General features: G+C 34.0%; 2 protein-coding genes across 4 annotated transcripts in view; one reads left to right on the top strand and one right to left on the bottom strand.

Moving 5' to 3' along the window:
* LOC123552294 (fatty-acid amide hydrolase 2-like) overlaps nucleotides 1-1,838 on the bottom strand; it is a 30,609-nt gene extending 28,771 nt beyond the window's left edge. The window contains exon 1 of the mRNA XM_045341842.2: nucleotides 1,626-1,838. Within this exon, the coding sequence (XP_045197777.1) occupies nucleotides 1,626-1,823 (198 nt within the window). The 5' untranslated portion in view covers nucleotides 1,824-1,838. The remainder of the gene's footprint in view (nucleotides 1-1,625) is intronic.
* Nucleotides 1-18,153, top strand: part of LOC123553032 (tumor necrosis factor alpha-induced protein 3-like) — a 58,550-nt gene extending 40,397 nt beyond the window's left edge. The window contains exons 1-7 of one of the 3 annotated variants that reach the window (XM_053541803.1): nucleotides 1,772-1,907; nucleotides 4,436-4,578; nucleotides 5,145-5,317; nucleotides 6,457-6,647; nucleotides 9,759-12,048; nucleotides 12,708-12,803; nucleotides 13,069-18,153. In XM_053541803.1, coding sequence (XP_053397778.1) covers nucleotides 4,451-4,578; nucleotides 5,145-5,317; nucleotides 6,457-6,647; nucleotides 9,759-12,048; nucleotides 12,708-12,803; nucleotides 13,069-13,703 — 3,513 coding nt within the window. In that variant the 5' untranslated portion in view covers nucleotides 1,772-1,907; nucleotides 4,436-4,450 and the 3' untranslated portion in view covers nucleotides 13,704-18,153. Of the gene's footprint in view, nucleotides 1-1,771; nucleotides 1,908-4,435; nucleotides 4,579-5,144; nucleotides 5,318-6,456; nucleotides 6,648-9,758; nucleotides 12,049-12,707; nucleotides 12,804-13,068 lie in introns of those variants that run through there. The other 2 variants (XM_053541804.1, XM_053541805.1) reach the window with 2 other exon arrangements.
* Nucleotides 18,154-19,135: the final 982 nt, after the last annotated feature.

The raw sequence follows: 19,135 nt of genomic DNA, 5'->3' as shown, positions 1-19,135 counted from the left end.
TTGGTATGTTTGGAAGCATACAAAATGTGATAAATAAATCAATTTAATATTATGATTTATTAGACTATTCTAAATTTATAAATAGAATCATTATTATCACTGATTACCGGACGGCTAGAAAAACCCTAGTGGATAGGCTAGATGTCCTGTTACCTCATCTACAATACAACACAATACAATACAACATTTATTTATAGTCTATTTAAGACTGTACAACAAAATAACATAAGCAGTTAAGCTTATCTTTTTACAATCTGATAATTTGGTTAATCTAACTAATTCATTCATGCATATCCATTTGATCTATTTTATGGATTTTGGCAGTGGGCCAAGGGATTTCTGTCTTCACCAGCACAGTTTGGGGGCTAATGACCATCACAGTATGGTTCCAATAAACAAGAGTCATTGTTTATTGGAGAGTCAGTCTACCTTTCAAGTGTATCAATTAGTGAGAAGGGGAAACAATGTAATTTATTTTAAATTAATGAATAAATAATAACATTTAAAGTTATACTAGGTTTTTTTAGGCATTTCTATGTAAAGAAAAATGTTGTTGATCAAACACAATAATGAAATAATCAGAAACTTATTTTCACAATAATAAAATAATCAGAAACTTTCATAAAGAAATATGCAAGTTTTTTTTTCAAATTCATTCTGGAGAATTGTGATATTTTAGAAAAAAAAGTGACTTTCACTCATCTAAAGCTGGCAGAATACTTTAGATAACATTTGTCTAAAATTGAAAACAGTATGTGCATTTCAAAGTTACAAAGCAAAGCATGAAAAAAGTCACTTTTGGCAACAAACTAAAAATGAAAATTGAGTATAGATGGAACACAATAACTATATTATTTTTTTTTTCAGCACAAAGAACTCATGAAGTTTTCACTATATACTTGTGTTTTATTATCATTATTATTTTCAATATTATTACTGTATCTTTTATCATCCTATATGTAATATATTATTATTATTATTATTATAACATTAAAGTAATTATAATAGTTATTATCATCTATATAATATCAAAATAATAATTATTATTATTATCATTCCACATTCACAGAAGAAATTTTAATTTCTTTCAACTCCACAGCACACATCTTCATGGTCTAGTTGAGGTCCCTGCTGTGCTAATTGCCTAGTCTAAATAATGAGACCTCGGGCAGACAGATTTTACATTTTGATATTTTACGTTGTCTACCTAGAGAAGAGGCGGATATCGACAAGTCAAAATAATATAACGATATTCAACTCTTGAGTACAATTATTTGGACTACTAATTGCCCTTATCAGTAACTGTTACATAATCGCTGATAAGCAGCAGATAAGATGGGAGTTGTATATTGGAATTTTTTTTTTGGGGGGGGGGGGGGGTGCGACACTTATATAGTAGTGAATCTAGGCCTTTAATCAGCTTCCCTTTCAACGCCTGCATTCGATAATAGATTAATCGTGATCTATCTGTAACTTGACAAGGGAATGTCCGAATTATGCCTCATCCGAAACTTTAGAACTTTCAGTTAATGATTCAACTGGCACACGTCTAATCTTTTATAATCTGTTATAAAATAAAGGATTATAAACACCTCCATACAACAAATAATTTTAAAATGTAATACCGTTCTTAAACACACTGAATATGACTTGCAGACACCCGGAAAATATAGGTAGAAAATATATCCGACGATAACTCCGGACCCGTTACGAAGTTGCCTCCCTTTTCCAAGTGTAGACTGGTTACAAGCAAATCTTCTTAAAAATATCCATCGAACTAGCGTAATATAGAACCAATTTGTCATGTCCTGGGGAATTCCCATATAATTTTCCAGTATTTTGACAGCCAATGGGAAATCACACTTTCGATTCGTAATGCAAAATTTTAAAGGGTTTATGGAGAATTAGTAAGTAACATAATTCATTATTTTAACACAGATTCCAATATTTATTGTCGTATTATCACAGATAAGTCAGTTTCTTTTCTTTTTGAAAAATAAAATAGGTGGAATAGGTTAGCAAATGTTTTTGAAAGAGGAAGTGAATTCCAACAAATCAATATGTGCTGATATCATAGGATTCCCCCATTACATTAGAGTAAATAAGCAATCAAGATTGAGTTATTATATAATGGTCTAAAAGTAAAACTGAATCATATATTCTTAGAAAAAAGTTTGCAAAAAATTAAGTATGAAATAACAGTAAAATATTTTCTGAAAGAACCTGCTCTTTATGATATAATATGAGAAAAAAGGCCTTTAGAACATTTTTTATAATGTTTAATCATTAATGTTAAAATTTTGATATACTGTATCAGTTTTGATATTAACATTTGGATAGAATTTGTAGTGAAAGTAGTTTTAAGTAGTATTTAGTTTTAAGGCAAGTAATACTTAATGCTCACATAACATTTTGTATATGTATATTTGGTGTAAAACTGTAGTAATTTAATTATAAATTTTAGTCACATTGCAGGTAAATAATTTTTGGCTATTAATTTGTTATTGATTTAAACAAAATATGTATATTTACTCAGTGATTTTTATCCACTGATTCTAGAATGGGCAATCAGGAAAAATGAGTGGTAAAACGTCTAAATTGGGTTAAAAATGATGTTTTTCATTAAAATGTTCCATTTAAGAAAAAATTGGTCATCAATGCGTTAAAGTAGCATATTGCCTTGTGTTCCAAATGTTTTGATTTCAGACCTAGAGACTGACCAGTCTTTCATTTTACCTATTGTAAGAGGGAATTAAAACTGTTAAGGCACATGAAACAAATTGGACGTGATACAGTCCCTACTGTTTGATTCATCTTTTCTGTAACAATTAAGGCATTTCCTTAATTTTTTTTGAAATAGTATGACAATACCAATAAAGAAGGTCAGTCAGTTTTCCGTTATCATATCAGAGATTTAAGAACGAAAAAAAACCCATTTCATATCTAGAGCCAGATTCCTATCAGAAATATAGTCTTTATTATATTTTGTGACAGTTTATAATTACCTCCCTTTATGGAGGAGAACTTGTAAAATGCTTTGTACTTTAATTATTGCATGAGTATTTCCTTTGTATAATAAAATTTCCATTTGATAGTTATTACTTACTAGTTATAACTTATTCATGTTATTGGGATAACTGAACAATCTGAGGCTAAAGCTGTTTGTAGCTTTAACATTAAATGATTTTGATATGTGTTTGGAGTGCATCCAGTATAGAAGGAAGGGTGATAATCAAACTTTTAAGAACACGTATATCAATATACAAACATTACAAAATTGTACAAATATTCCCAATGCAAAGTAGCTTTACAAAAAAATATTTTAATGCTAAAAAACCCCTCAGGTTGGTTTGGCAATAAGATTAGAAAAATCAGTTTTTTAGAAAAAACATTATACTTCCAGTGAATACACAGCATTACCAGTTGCTCAGTGAAAATGAATAAGTGTCCAGGCTAGTGATAATACAGTTTATTTTAGTCAGTTATGATACTCTATCATGGGAAAGTGTATTTTTTATCATTATTATCTATTATCATGTGATCTTGAAATTATTAATTTCATGCTATTTATATATACTTACTTTTGATAAGAATTTGGTGTTTGTGTGAGTATATATACGCCAAACAAATTGAGATAAATTCATTTCAGCTTTGACAAAATCTTAATTTGTTCATAATACTTGAACTTCAGGTAAAATCAGACACTTTAATACAGAACAAAAATAGAGAGTCATGTGCAACACATGTTTTCTACATGTATATTATATTTTGAATGGGCTGCTCTGTCCTCTATATTCTTACCTAATGAATATACTGAATCATTATGTAGTCTGATTAAAATCATTACCTCAAAAATACCTCATATAGTGGAACTTTGTTTGCTCGAACTCAACGGGAATGACAAAATATGAGTTGTCATTAATTGAAGCCATTGAAAATTACAAATTATATAGGGATTTTCGCTTGACTTGGTGATGAGTCCGAGCAAAGGTTAACATTCCAGTTATCAGAGTTCAAGTGAATGAAGTCTGACTGTATAAGCATAATCTTCCGGGTTAAAATCTAGGTTTTTAGTGTAGTATACTTTATATGACTGACAAAATTGACTACAGAAGTTTTTAAAACAAAATCTCTTAAGGACTGAACATTCTGTAAATCGTAATCACTTTGTTTTTGAGCATCTGTGTGACCTGTCTCACTGTGATTGCCTACAAACTCAGTAATTTCAGTAGGTCTATATGTTCTCTACCACTTCCTGTGAAGATGTTGCCAATTACTTACACAGAATAAGTTTATAGCACTAGTACCGAATCAAGAAAGTTTGCATTGCTAAGGTTAACTGACAGCTGTTGAATAATCAAATGTTGAAATTGGCATAAATTGGATATCGAATAAACAAGTATTTAGAATGTTTTTCTTCTTGCATATATTTCAGATCTTGAGAAAAAACATGGATCGTAATGATGAAACCAGTTTTTGTGAGAAATTCCAAGAGGCATGTCCAGAGAAGGTTTCACAGTTGAGACAGGCTATCCGGCGGGATGTTAAAGAAACAGACGGGGAAATTATAATCATACGGTATGAAGCAGTAAACTGTTGTTTAGATATATGCATTTAAAGTTGCTTTGAGTTGTCATTTTTTCAATCTTATTTGATTTTGTATAGAATTTGTTTTAAACATTTGAAAGTGATACATACATACTTACACAATTTTGAGGTCTGAACGAAGTTTATAAGATATATCATGCTGCCTGAAACAACATAATGTATTTGTTGTATATTTAGTATAACAGTTACTGTTTTGCATTAAACTTTGCAGTAGTTGACAGTTTAAATTTATAGAATGCATCTGTTATAAAAGAAATAGTATAGAAACATTTTTTGAAGTAGTAAAACCATTTTGGAAAATTTTTGATAATTGACCTGTGCTCTAATTCCATGATAAAATTCATATCAGCTTTTCTTGTATAATACATTGTACATACTGCTTTGCATATTTATATAAAATAGATATATCAAGATCTCCAATTTTTAATTGTGTGCAAATTTTATAAATATGGTTACCGGTATATATTAATGTTACTTATCATGTATTAATGCATGTTTAACTATGATTCCTTTTTTCCCCCTTACATATACTACAGGACATACAACAAATTTTTGATACCCTTTCTCCCCTTGGTGAAATTCCCAGAAGAGTTTGGTCATCTATTCAAGGACAAGTATGTTGACCTTGACATGCAAGATGACCTTGAAAGGGTAGAGATAATCAACTGGTGCAGAACAACAAAACCAGTTCTGCCACTAAGGACAACAGGTATATAAGGCTAAAGATATTGCTAGTAGGTGCTTTATAAGTGAAGTAAGACGAAAGCGTCTTCATTGATTTTGTTGTCATGAATTTAAAGAGGTTTTTCAAAAGAATTTTAGAATTTCTCATCTGTTTTATTATGTAGATATTGTATTAAAGCTGTAAATGAAAGGATGTAATGTTTAAGAACAACAATGTCAGATTTGGCTTGATCTGTTTTTATAATTTTCAAGTTAGAGAACCAGTTGTTAAGACAGCAAAATTCTCTCTTTTGCGGATTAATGAACTTGTTCTATATCTGTTTAAAAGGACTACTGGATTCAGGAGAACACAGAGAGCTGATACAGTGGTCCAGTGGTATGAGGGGCCAGACAATGAAACCCCAGGGATTTAGAGTTCTATCCCAATCTCCATCTAAAATTACCAATTACATAGTCTGTTAAATATGATTTTTAATATAGGTCCTTTGTAGGGTGTTTATTTCATGGAGAACTTCTTAAATTGGAGTGAATTGAGTCTTTTCCTGTGAAACATAAAAGGACTAATATTCTTTAGATGGAGAAAATCATATGGGCAGCTGGTGGTTACGATAATTAAACTTAACTTGCTGTACATAAAGAATAGTAAAAAATGGATTCTCCTCTGGACCAGCTGGAAGAAATTTTAATTTTTGTTAAATCATGGTGTAACATGACAGTTTTGCTAAATCTTTTTAAAACATGGCAGCTTTGCTAAATCATAGTTGAAACATGGCAATGTTGCGAAATTATGGTAAAAAAATGGCATTGTTGCTAAATCATGCCATGATAGTAAAACATGGCAGCTTTGCTAAATCTTAGTAAAATGTGCTAACTTTGCAAAGTGCAAAGTCATGGTTGAAACATGACAATGTTACTAATTGTGGTAAAAGATTGCACCATTCCTAAATAATGGTAAATCATACATGTGTAACAATGCAAAATCAGGCGAAAATATTACACTGTAACTAAATCATGGTAAAACATGACAACGTTGCTAAATAACAGCAAAACATGATAACTTTGCTAAATTGTGGTAAACATGACAGCTGTGGAGTGTGGTTAATAATAATAACAAAAGGAACTTTGTCCAATCATGGTAATAAATTGACAGGATTTCTGTTACAGCTGATGGAAACTGCTTACTTCATGCAGTATCTCAAGGGATGTGGGGTATCGAAGATACAGAACTATTTCTGAGAAGATTGTTATATGTAAACCTTGTAACAGACCCAAAAGGAGCTTTCAAGAAAAGATGGATGTTTCATCAGAGAAATTCATCCCAGTTACATAGATTTGATGTTAGACTTAACACAGTGGTAAGTTGAGTTAAATGATGCCAGATTTAATCCATTAATGTGTACTTAGGAGTAGTTACATTACAATTCATTAGGTGTGTTCCAATTAATATTTATTTCTGAAGAGCTAATATAAGCTTTTTTTCTCATTGATTTTTGCAAAGAAACTTACGTGTGCAAAACCAGCTTTGTTTTCATTGATGTTTACTAAGATAGTTACAAGAACAAGAGTCAGCTTTTTCAATTTACTAAGATACAGTTACAAAAGTAAAATCAGCACTGTGTTGATTAATATTTACTATCCTACAGTTACAAGTGTTATATTAGCACGTGTTTCCATTAATATTTACTAGGGTACACTTACAGGTGCAAAGTGAGCTCTGTTCCGATTAATGTTTACACATTTATAAAAGTAAAGTCAGCTGTGTTCTCATAAATGGTTACTTAGATACTGTGACAAGAGTAAAGTCAACTCTATTCCCATTGATGTTTATTTTGATACAGTAAAAGAGTACAGTCAGCTGTATTTCCATTCATGTTTACTTAGATTCCGTTACAAGAGTAAAGTCAGTTCTGTTCCCGTTGGTGTTTACTTAGATACAGTTACAAGAGTAAAGTCTGCTCTATTACTGTTGGTGTTAACTTAGATACAGTTAAAAGAGTAAAGTTAGCTCAGGTTCCATTGATGTTTACTTAGATACAGTTACAAGAGTAAAGTCAGCTCTGTTACTGTTAATGTTTACTTAGATACAGTTACAAGAGTAAAGTCTGCTCTATTACTGTTGATGTTTACTTAGATACAGTTACAAGAGAAAAGTCTGCTCTATTACTGTTGATGTTTACTTAGATACAGTTACAAGACTAAAGTCAGCTCTGTTACTGTTAATGTTTACTTAAATACAGTTACAAGAGTAAAGTCAGCTCTGTTTCCATTAATGTTTACTTAAAGTACGGTTACAAGAGTAAAGTCAGCTCTGTTACTGTTAATGTTAACTAAGATACAGTTAAAACAGTAAAGTTAGCTCTGGTTCCTTTGATGTTTACTTAGATACAGTTACAAGAGTAAAGTCTGCTCTGTTCCCGTTGATGTTTACTTAGATACAGTTACAAGAGTAAAGTAAGCTCTGTACCCATTGATGTTTACTTAGAAACAGTTACAAGAGTAAAGTCAGCTCTGTTACTATTGATGTTTACTTAGATTCCGTTAGAGTACAGTCAGCTCTGTTCCCGTTTATGTTTACTTAGATACAGTTACAAGAGTAAAGTCTGCTCTATTACTGTTGATGTTTACTTAGATACAGTTGCAAGAGTAAAGTCTGCTCTGTGCTCGTTGATGTTTACTTAGATACAGTTACAAGAGTAAAGTCTGCTCTATTACTGTTGATGTTCACTTAGAAACAGCTACAAGAGTAAATTCTGCTCTGTTTCCATTAATGTTTACTAAATACGGTTACAAGAGTAAAGTCAGCTCTGTTCCTGTTGATGTTTACTGAGATACAGTTAAAAGAGTAAAGTTAGCTCTGGTTCCATTGATGTTTACTTAGATACAGTTACAAGAGTAAAGTCTGCTCTGTTACTGTTGATGTTTACTTAGAAACAGCTACAAGAGTAAATTCTGCTCTGTTTCCATTAATGTTTACTAAATACAGTTACAAGAGTAAAGTCTGCTCTGTTACTGTTGATGTTTACTTAGAAACAGCTGCAAGAGTAAATTCTGCTCTGTTTCCATTAATGTTTACTAAATACGGTTACAAGAGTAAAGTCAGCTCTGTTCCTGTTGATGTTTACTTAGATACAGTTAAAAGAGTAAAGTAAGCTCTGAACCCATTGATGTTTACCTTGATACAGTTAGTAGAGTAAAGTAAGCTCTGTACCCATTGATGTTTACTTAGATACAGTTAAAAGAGTAAAGTAAGCTCTGAACCCATTGATGTTTACCTTGATACAGTTAGTAGAGTAAAGTAAGCTCTGAACCCATTGATGTTTACTTAGATACAGTTAAAAGAGTAAAGTAAGCTCTGAACCCATTGATGTTTACCTTGATACAGTTAGTAGAGTAAAGTAAGCTCTGTACCCATTGATGTTTACCTTGATACAGTTAGTAGAGTAAAGTCAGCTCTGAACCCATTGATATTAATTTACTAAAATACAGTCACAGCAGCAAAAATAGCTTAATTCCCACTGATGTTTGAAAATTTGCAACAGCAACATAATTCTTTGCTAAAAATGCAAGCTTTAGTTTAAATAACATTGTTATATAAAATGTTTTTTTTTTACACTGTCCATAGATATTTACTATATGTTTATTTTAGTACAGGCAGTAATGAAATTCTAAACAAGAATCTTTAATTGTTGAAAGGAAAATTATCACTGGCTGTAGAATTGTTGGTAAAAGATATATTAAAAGTTAAACTGTGTACTTAAGGAAGTTTTATTAGATATCAGATAGGGAAGGCATACCACGAACATCTATGTACATGAGGAAAAATGTATTGTAGCATTATTGCTACATCCGGTCTGTATATTGAAATAGTTAGTATTACTTGTCAAGGATGCGTTTGGTTCTTTTATTTATAATGTCAATATTTGCAAAGGAAAGGAAGCCAGGTACAGGACTGTTTAATGAAATTAAAATCTTATGACATTTTATTGCATTTTAGAGTATATTTACGTTTATGCCAAATTATAGCTTAAAAATTCTTCCTGAGCTTTCTTCATGTGAAAGGTTATTATTTGATGAGAAGCAAAATGAGTTTACTTTCATAACAGATATGTTCTGAGGTAATACACAGGACTGGTCTAATTTTATTCGATGATAAATACTTGGTATGATTGAATGCACTCACCAAGGTGTTTGATTTATTAATCACAACCAAAATGAGTTTCATTATACTAACTTCCTGCTTTTCAGATACAAAAAAGGATAAATACATCATGTACATAATAGATTAGTTTGAAATGATTTTTCAGTTAAACTCTCTTAAATTTTGCAAAAAATAATATATACGTAACATCCTTCATGTGTCCATAATATAGCTGACATAAGGGTATACAAAATTGTATGAGATATTTACCTATATTGGAACCTGTATACACTTTTCATAATATTCTGTATGGTTATTTTCATGTTAGGAATGCAGCGAAGAATGGGAATCAGTTATCAAAGCAACAGATGATTTTGGAAGGTCACAGAGTCATGGACTACCATACACAGCATTAGAGTCTATTCATTTATATGTATCTGCTAACATGCTGCGAAGACCTGTCATAGTGCTTGCAGATACAATGGCAAGAACAGTTTATGGGGAGACAATTCAGGACAGTCAGATAAATGGGATTTATCTCCCTTTAGAGTGGCCGCCAGAGCAGTGTGATAAAAATCCTTTAGTGATTGGCTACAACATGAATCATTTTGCTCCTTTACTTTTTGAAGAAGATATTTCACCGAATAATAGTGATGCCAGTGTTAGAGCCATCCCATTAGTTACAAAGGAGATGGACTCATTACCAGCTCGATACTTAATGCCTAATGAAGAAGCAAATTATAGTAACATTTTGCGGGATTATGTTAATACAACAGAAGTATTTTATGGAACAACAAGTATCCCAGCTGCAAAAGTGACTTTGGTTCCTCTGCCAGAGACTGTAAATATAGTAGATGCTTGCAGGAAAGACTGTGAGAGAAAATTTAGGCGTTTAATGGACCCAGATCCTGAGACAACCGTATCCCCATTTAATTTTCAGGTGGAAAACATAGAACCAAGATCACCTGCACACCATAGACAGCGTGCTGATGTTCCTCCAGAGCGCTTAAATGACCGACGAAAACGTTGTGCTACAATAGGCTGTGAACTTTTTGCAAACCCAGAGACACAGAATCTATGCTCTAAATGTTTTAATGATTTTACCATACAGTATGCTAGACAGGAAGAGGCTGCAAGGAAGATTGCTACACGGCGACCGATTTTGCCAGAACAGGCAGTTCCATTTGGGCAGATCCCTGCCGGGGGCATAGTACCAGCAAGACAGGGCTCTAGGGGAGAAAATTTTCATGACTTGTCAATGATGGGTGAAGATTGTCATGCAGGTTGTGGGTTTAAGTGTTCAACAGAGACATACCCATATTGCCATGAATGTTACCCAAAGTTTGTGAGGACTGGAACGGTTGCACATCAGCCACAACAAGTAGAACCACAAAGACAACCTACGCAACAAGACTTTTCTATGATGCCCGAAACCTGTCATAACCCGAACTGTTCTTACAGGTGTTCCAAGGCTACATATCCCTACTGTCATGGATGCTTTCCAAATTTTAGTAGTCCCACTCATGCCGCACCAACAGCACCTCCGCCTTCCATTCCTATTGTATCAGGATCAAACCCAAGCCCAGTACCGGCACCAGGCAGTAGTCAAGATGTACACATGAGAATGCAGTCAAGTGATGAAACTGCAGTCATAGCAGGGACCAGACTTCCTCAGCAAGGTAATAGGGTGCCTGTAAATTTGCAGATGGCACAGAATACAGAGGCACAGAGGCAAACGGAACCGATGGATGTCCAGATTGGATCTGGTGTACTGAATAAAAAGTGTACTACACTTCAGTGTACTAGCTTGGCTTTAAAGGGAAACAGTGGTTACTGTGAGGCATGCTACCAATTAACCTTGTTTGGAGGTGGAAATCCTGCAGGAAATACACCGACTAGTGGACCCGCAGTAGTTAAATGTAGAACTCCTGGTTGTAATGAAGGCATAACTTTATCTGAGGCAACACAGTGTGTTGCATGTTTTCTGAAAGGCGATAGAAGTCAGTGCAACTCTCTTACTGGATCTCGCACACAGACTGTGGGAATGAATATAGTTCCAACTTCTGAAGAAAAGATTTTAAACAGTGGACCTACCGGAAATATAAGAACGGCAGACCAAGCTCGTGTGTTTTCGTTATCTGGTGCCTCAATGCGATCTATACCTACTGAGCATGACGAAACTGGTGCACAGGCTCCTTTAATTGCTCCAATGACTGTAGGTCTTCAAGCTGAACAAGAACTGAAATACCAGAGTGGAGAAGCAAGAAAATATATTTGTGCAACACCTGGATGCGATGGTATCCGCACCGACACTGAACAAGGACTTTGTTATACATGTATTAGAAAAATACCGAGCGCTGAAACAGCAGAAACTCAGCCACCATCTGGAAGCAACCTTAACGAATCTACAGCATATCCGTCGTGTAGTCCTGTAGCTCCGTCAAAAGAAGAAATGAAAAAGCTAAATCCAGTGGTTGTTAGCTCTAGGGACAAAGTAAAATGTGCTTCGCCAACCTGTGATGCTTTAATTTATCCACCTAAAAAACTATGCGACACCTGTAGCGCTGTTCTGCAGAGGTTTCAGGCTGACAGAACGAAAGCGGAAAATAGAAAATCAGGTATGGCGTTTAATGTTTATTATCTGATTACTTCCACTGAGCTTACGCTACATGGGTGTTTCATTTTAGCCAAAGTAATATGCATAATAGTTTTGATGGAAATTCAGCAATGTAATAGTCATTTTGAGTCAGCGTTTTGTTAGATACACAAATTTATTGGAAATAGAAAAAGTGGTAACTCCACAGGTCGCTCAACACAACAAAAACGAAAATGTTGCAGGCTAACGTCTGATAGACTGCAACCACTAGATCTGATGGATATGCCTGAATGTTCATTGCGAGAATTTTAGCTAATACATGCAGCTATGTGCATCTATATTTGCATTTTCTTGTATTTATTTGTCTGTTTTACTTGTGTTTAAAAATCATTAAAGCTGGAAAGTCGCCATATGACCTATAATGTGTCGGTGCGACGTTAAATCCAACAACAACAAAAAAAATCGCAAAAGAAATACTTTATAAGAAACTATAGGACCAATATTGTGTATCAAAATTATCAAAAACTAAGAAAGAACCGAAAATAGTTTTGGTTATTTTCATCTTTGAAACAGGTTATAGCACGTTCTGAAAATATTGAATATTTAAGTATTTGTGACCTGCAGTTTGTCATACTGTTTTATTTGATTACCAGTTTTGTAAATTGTCTCCGTCGCTTTCAGTTGGAGCGCAAGGACTTCCATGTAAAACCAAAGGCTGTACATTCTTTGGATCGCAAGGAACTAATGGCTATTGCTCGTCGTGTTTTAAGGCACAAGGTAATTCTTTGATAAAAAAGGCTACAGAATACTCTCTAATATTGGTTTTTCTGTACATTCTTTTCTGGTTAATTTCATGGCACATTATCAGTTGTTTGACAATGATTTTTCATAGAGTGAATGTTTTGATTTTAAAAAAGAAAAGAATGGTTTAAAAAAAGTCGTTATGGTAAAGTGTGAAACAAATTTTTAATGAGGTTCGTGATAAATACATAGGGGTTGCAAAATTGCAAACTTAACAGTATAATTTTTCACATAATTTTAGTACAACCACAAAGGCATACAACACCTTTGACGAGCAGAACTCGCCCTGCTACAAACACAGCACCAATACTTTCTGGACATCAGCAACCTGAAACACGTCACACTGTACCTATTGTAGTACCAAGTAAAGCGAAACTATGTATAGAGAAAGACTGCACACGATATGGGGATCCCAGCCAGCTGGAGAGATGTTCAGCTCACTACGAGCGTGCTATATCACAATACATGCCGATGTCCCCAGCATCATTAGAACAACAACGTCAAATTTTAGCTCAGCAACAACAGCCCCAACAACCATCCACAGCAAATAGGCAGACTTCTAGAAATCGGATTGAAACTAGCGGCCATCACGACAGAAGACATAGACCGGAAGTAGTACCGTCTCATCATAACGGAACAAGTCAAGTCGTTACTGGAGCTGCTGCTGCAACCCATCAGGTCGCGAATAGTTCGCCTCACGATGGTTCTTTCGAACAGTCTTACAACAAGTTAATAAGTAGTAAAAAGAGTAGTGTTTGTAAGAATAAATCAAGAACTGGTTGTAGCAATTTTGGTAATGCGTCTAAAAGTGGATACTGTAATACTTGTTATTTAGAGCTACAGGGAACATCTGTTGGACAAAATGGTTTCCGCTAATCATCTTGATGACTTGCAGTTAATAGTGAATACAAGCGTATACAAACATCATATGTTGTACTTTGTTTCTTCTCGAACAGAAAACATATATGGGACAGTCTTATTTACAGTACAAATGCATATTGTGTCTTCTCAGATCGGAAGAACAATGTAGATAGTGTCACACGTAAATTTATGCCTCTGTTAATAGAGACTATTAGTATATTGTTCAACAGATCTATTTAAATTCATGAAAACAGGAATATGTTATATTTACTCGCCCACAACTACGTAAGCACTGACATTCATTAGGACATTTATTCTTGAGTAATAAACAGTATGTTATTCGGTTATTTGAGAAACCTTGAAAAGGGTTCTAAATACTACAGTAGCTAAAGGTTTGTTAGTAATACTGGGTCACAAAATATTTTATGGAACTGCTTTCGAAGTTTATTTCTGACATCAAATCACAGTCAGTCTGTTACAGAGGGTGTAATCCTGCTGAGCAGAGAAAAGCTCTATGCTAACAATCTTATGGATATTTACGGCTTTTTATGATAGGACTTGTATGCATGCATAAATCAAATGCGATACGTATTTTTTTTTTTTTTTTTTTTTTTTTGCATAAATCAAAGTAAATTTTTATTTCTTTTACATATTCTATCTGGAGGAAGAACTCTGCTATTGTGATCCCTCTAATTCAAATTTTAGCAAAATTTCCCATATTCAGTGGAGCCCACTTAGCCAAATAAAACATTAGTTAATGAGAATATTATAGTTTACCTGAGCACGAATTTATTTTCAAGGACTTTTTCTTTGTGTGACCCTTTATCACTTTTGTTCAAGTCATTTTTGTTCATAAAAAAGATAGGCCGGGCTAGTTTTCCCTATATGGCTATAAATATACAATATTTCGAAAATCCAATTCTCGGAATAAACAGGCCCTCTTTCAAAGTAAGTTTGCGGTGAGCTCGATATGGTCGTCACTTTTGGCGGGTCGGTGTATGTGCGTGCGTCCGTCCGATTTTGTCGGGACCATAACTTTGGCATACACGGATCAATCTTGTTTCAGTATTGCTATTTACCAAATTTATTACCTGTTTTGATCTTTGAAACTCAGTTGAGCGATTAAGGACAATTGTGTTTGGTTATTTATAGTAGTTTATAGTATTTAGGCTATCTAGCTGATGCCTACCTTTATGGGTTAGCATGCCATATTTGGGGGATCTGCTGCCAATACTTAAATGCTAGTATAAAAGGGGTTCTTTGTACATAATGGAATAGTTATAAAAGGGTTCATTGTTAAGGACTTTATTAGTTTTATGGGACTTATAATAGGGATTTATGATGAAGTCATAACTAAGTGGGAGTCGGAGACACTACTTGGTTTACAGTTTACAGATTCGTTGTAATATATGACTTTCATGTGTATAAATAGAATAGAATTTCAGCTTTGTTGTATTATGAAAACTTTTATGGAGAGAAAGAATATTTACACGTGTGTTATCTTGCGTTACCAGTGGATATCTGACTTTCGGAATATTCATCTCTTGTGGTCTATTGGAAACAGTATCACACATAGTCTCTTTGGCCAAGTGGTTAAGGATGCTGACTGTGGTGAAATAATGACTGGAGGGACAGCTAGGGTGTTCATCAACCATAAAAAAATCGGAAAGTGGCCATATTACATATAATACAATACCGCATACTAATATAGTTGCCTTTAACGGAACGTATTGAGTTACATGTTTTGTATTAATGAATTATTCACCTGTAAATACTTAACTTGTTTCATATGACCTATGCATGTTAAAGTTAGTCAAAACGATGCTGATTGAGTATACAGAATTATATCTATACAGAGCGAACAGTTTTATATGTTCTGAATAAGTGCGTTTCCTTTCTTTGTACGTTTTGAAAGATTTAAGGTTTGTAATAAAAAACAATGACAGATTGCTATCAGGTTATCAAAAGAAATTAGTTCGCGTAAAAAACATTGACTTGTATTTATATAAGGCAGGCGGCGAGGTGATTAGTTAGCATTGCTTGAGGGCGAGCATGTATGCATTTTCAGGATACTGATCTTCAGAATTCAGATGTTTTGTGTAAAATTCATCTTAAAGAAATATTTAGCCAATATCCAGTTGGAAAAGCCTCATTCTTAGAGTGCAGCAATCGCACATTGTTTCAAACTTGCAGGCCAGTGTAAATACAATTTACCACTAACCTGTAATAACCTGCTTGATTTTGTTACGTGTTACGTATAGAAGTACGTTTTTGTTTTACATTAAAACTTATCAAGTCTTTGCATTATGATATTCTTGTTTCGCTTGTTTGTTCTGACTGAAGGATTGAAAGTTAATTAAGTCTGTGATATGTGTACATAATGATATGTGTTGGGTTTAGTTTAATAATATATTTTTGCGTTTAATATATAGTGTACAACGGGATTTGGCACAAAGTCTATCAACCTTATAAAACCCTCTCCCAGAAAAGTAACAAAAGTCATCTACTACATCTGGTATATCGGTATTTTGTTTAATCATATTACGGAATTTTTTATGTGAATTTCATAACGTTTTAGCGCAGGAAGACTTTCCAATTTATTTTTTATAAATTTCACATACTTTGTTGTATTTTGTTGCATTTGATATTAGAATCTAGAACGAACTAACAGTTTGATGTATATCCCAGTATTTATTAATGTTGTACAGTTACTTTTATGATTTTACATATAACAACACTTCTGATTAAGTAACAACGGAATTGATCCCTGATTCTTGTACATGTATATCATAAACTGGGCTGTAAATATGTAATCATGCTATATTTGTTTCCTTATTTTGTCTGTACTGTTAAAACTGTGCAGTGTGAATAAAACATTGTTTAAATCTACAAATTTTTGCTTCTGTATTAAAAAGCACGTTTGATGACTCCCATAAAATATGAACAGAACATAATAAAATAACCTTCTGTTTTGCATAGAATAAAGAAAATATCTGCACTTTTATAGTATTTGTTGTAAATTTTTATGGCCATCTTCTGTCAGCAGTTTCACAGTTTTCGTCCAGGGCCCAGTTGTTCGAAACTTTAACGGGCTGTTAAACTAACCGCCTGTTATATTTTGATTAAAAATACTAGTCTTGGTGGGAAACACTTGTATGATGTTTTAATTTAACTGTAAAGATGTTTTAGTGTTTGTAATCCTTAAGTCATACATTTGTTTTTCTAAGTTTTCTAAAGTGACGAAACATTATTCTAAAAGTTAATCAACTGTTAGCATAATCAACTGTTAATGTTTCGAACAACTGGCTCCAGAGTTCCTCACTGTTGTAGATACGGGTTTATGAGTGTACATTTGTTTATGATATATACGTGTTTGTTTATGTTTATGTTGCTGGCGAAAGAAACCAGTGTATTTTATACCTAAGTAAGAATTAAACAACAGCTATTCTTATTTCTTGTTGACAGTTCTAATATTTTTACATATGTAGATACTTTCATATGCCCTAAATCTTTTAGATGTGTTGCAGATACTTGCAGTAATTTCATTTTTGAACAAAGGTATAAACACGAACGTCTATAGTATTTACTATACTTCGCAAACAAAGTTCTGCACATTTTTAAGGATGTATGAAAGTTTTATAGAGAAAAAAAGTAATATTAAATATACATCAATGAAAACAATTATCTGTCTCTTAGCATATGAACATGATGGTTTCCTTTTGATAATTGTTTTCAGCTCGTCTGATTTTTAAAAAAAATTCTACGAGGTATTGTCACACGATCGGCGTTGGTTAAAACTTTTGTTTTGGTCCACCTTTCTCAAAAACTAAAACAACTGTAGCTTTGAAACTTTGTACACTTGTTTATTATTTTTAGATTTAGTATGTAGGTCAAGAACCATAACTCTTACATTTTATGAGAATTATGGACCTTTTTATGACCCCGGCGTCGACTGATGCGGGAGGCATATAGTGATTGTCCTGTCTGTTCGTCCGTCCGTCCGTACGAGGTTAACCAAATGGGACCGTTTCGTCTAGCATCAATACCCCTTACTAGAATGACTTGATACTAATGCAGAACTGTGTAACCTGTGACCATTCCTCATATTCAGACGTCACCTGACCTCAGTTTGACCTTGACTTTGAACTTGACCTCGTTTTGGACTTGGGTTGCTTGGTATCGACAAGGATGCCACCGGGGGCATCAAGCGTTTATTGAACGCAGCTTAGAACCACTGCCTTACCCTTGCATGATCGTAAGAGGCGACTAATAGGGTCTTAACACTTGGTTTTGCTGTAACTCTGTGATTCCAGCAGGTATACAAATTTTGACTCCATACCTATGTTTTTATTTCGATGTAAATGAGATGTGAAACCAAAATTTGTAGTCCTGTTTGGCGCCGTATAACCTATACTGTGTTGGTGCGCCGTAAAACCCAAATAAATAAATAAATAAATGAACGCAGCTCCTTGTTTTGTCTTCTCTTGAGAAGGAACACTTAAAATTGGTAAGTCACACTTGACTGAGCGGCTGACTTCGAAAGCTGTTGTCATTTCAAGCTGGCCAATTAAACTCCGTGGCCTTAGAAATAACCTCCCACGTTAAAGGTCCAATACTAAGGGAAAGTGAGTTGGCAATTTTTTTCATAGCAAGTGCATAGACTTCTGCAAGACACTAAATAATGAAGATTAGCAGGTCAAAATTTACAGAAGGTCTTTGGAATTCAAAGAAATGTATGTGTATTATGTTGAAATTTCAGTGAATCGACAAAATGACCCCCAGGTCTTTTTAACTTTCTTCATACTTCATAGAAAAATAATTATACATATACTGCGATTTATTTCGAATTTCTACATACCAACTTTCATTTTCCAATAAAATGAAATAGTTTCTGTGCTTTTTAAAAGAAATTAAAATGTTCACTTTCCTTAGTATTGGACCTTTAGAATTATTATGTCTACCCATACACATATTGTTTTTGCCTTCGCCGTCCGTCTGTCCGTCCGCATTAAGCTTGTCCGGCTTTCGCAGGTCAGACTGCTGGCCGGATTTCGATGAAACTTCACAGGAGTGATCAGTGCCAAGCCTAGTTATGCATATCGCCGGTACGTTCCGCTTCGCTCAACAAAATGACCACCCGAGCTAAAAATAGAAAAATCTTGTCTGGCTTTCACAGGTCAAAGTGCTGGCTGGATTTAAACGAAACGTCACAGGAGTGATCAGTACCAAGCTTAGTTGTGCATGTCGCCGGCACTTTCTGCTTCGCTGCAAAAAATGGCCGCCAGAGCTAAAAAAATAGAAGAATCTTGTCCGGCTTTCACAGGTCAAACTGTTGGCTGGATTTAAACGAAACATCACAGGAGTTATCAGTACCAACCAAAGTTGTGCATATCGCCGGCAGTTTGAGGCTAGAGGTCAATCTTGGCCATAATGCTTCCATTAATAAT

Source organism: Mercenaria mercenaria, chromosome 4 (genome assembly GCF_021730395.1).
Source record: "Mercenaria mercenaria strain notata chromosome 4, MADL_Memer_1, whole genome shotgun sequence".
Taxonomy (NCBI): domain Eukaryota; kingdom Metazoa; phylum Mollusca; class Bivalvia; order Venerida; family Veneridae; genus Mercenaria; species Mercenaria mercenaria.
Note: the sequence above shows the minus strand (reverse complement) of the source record. Positions and strands in the feature narration are given on the sequence as shown.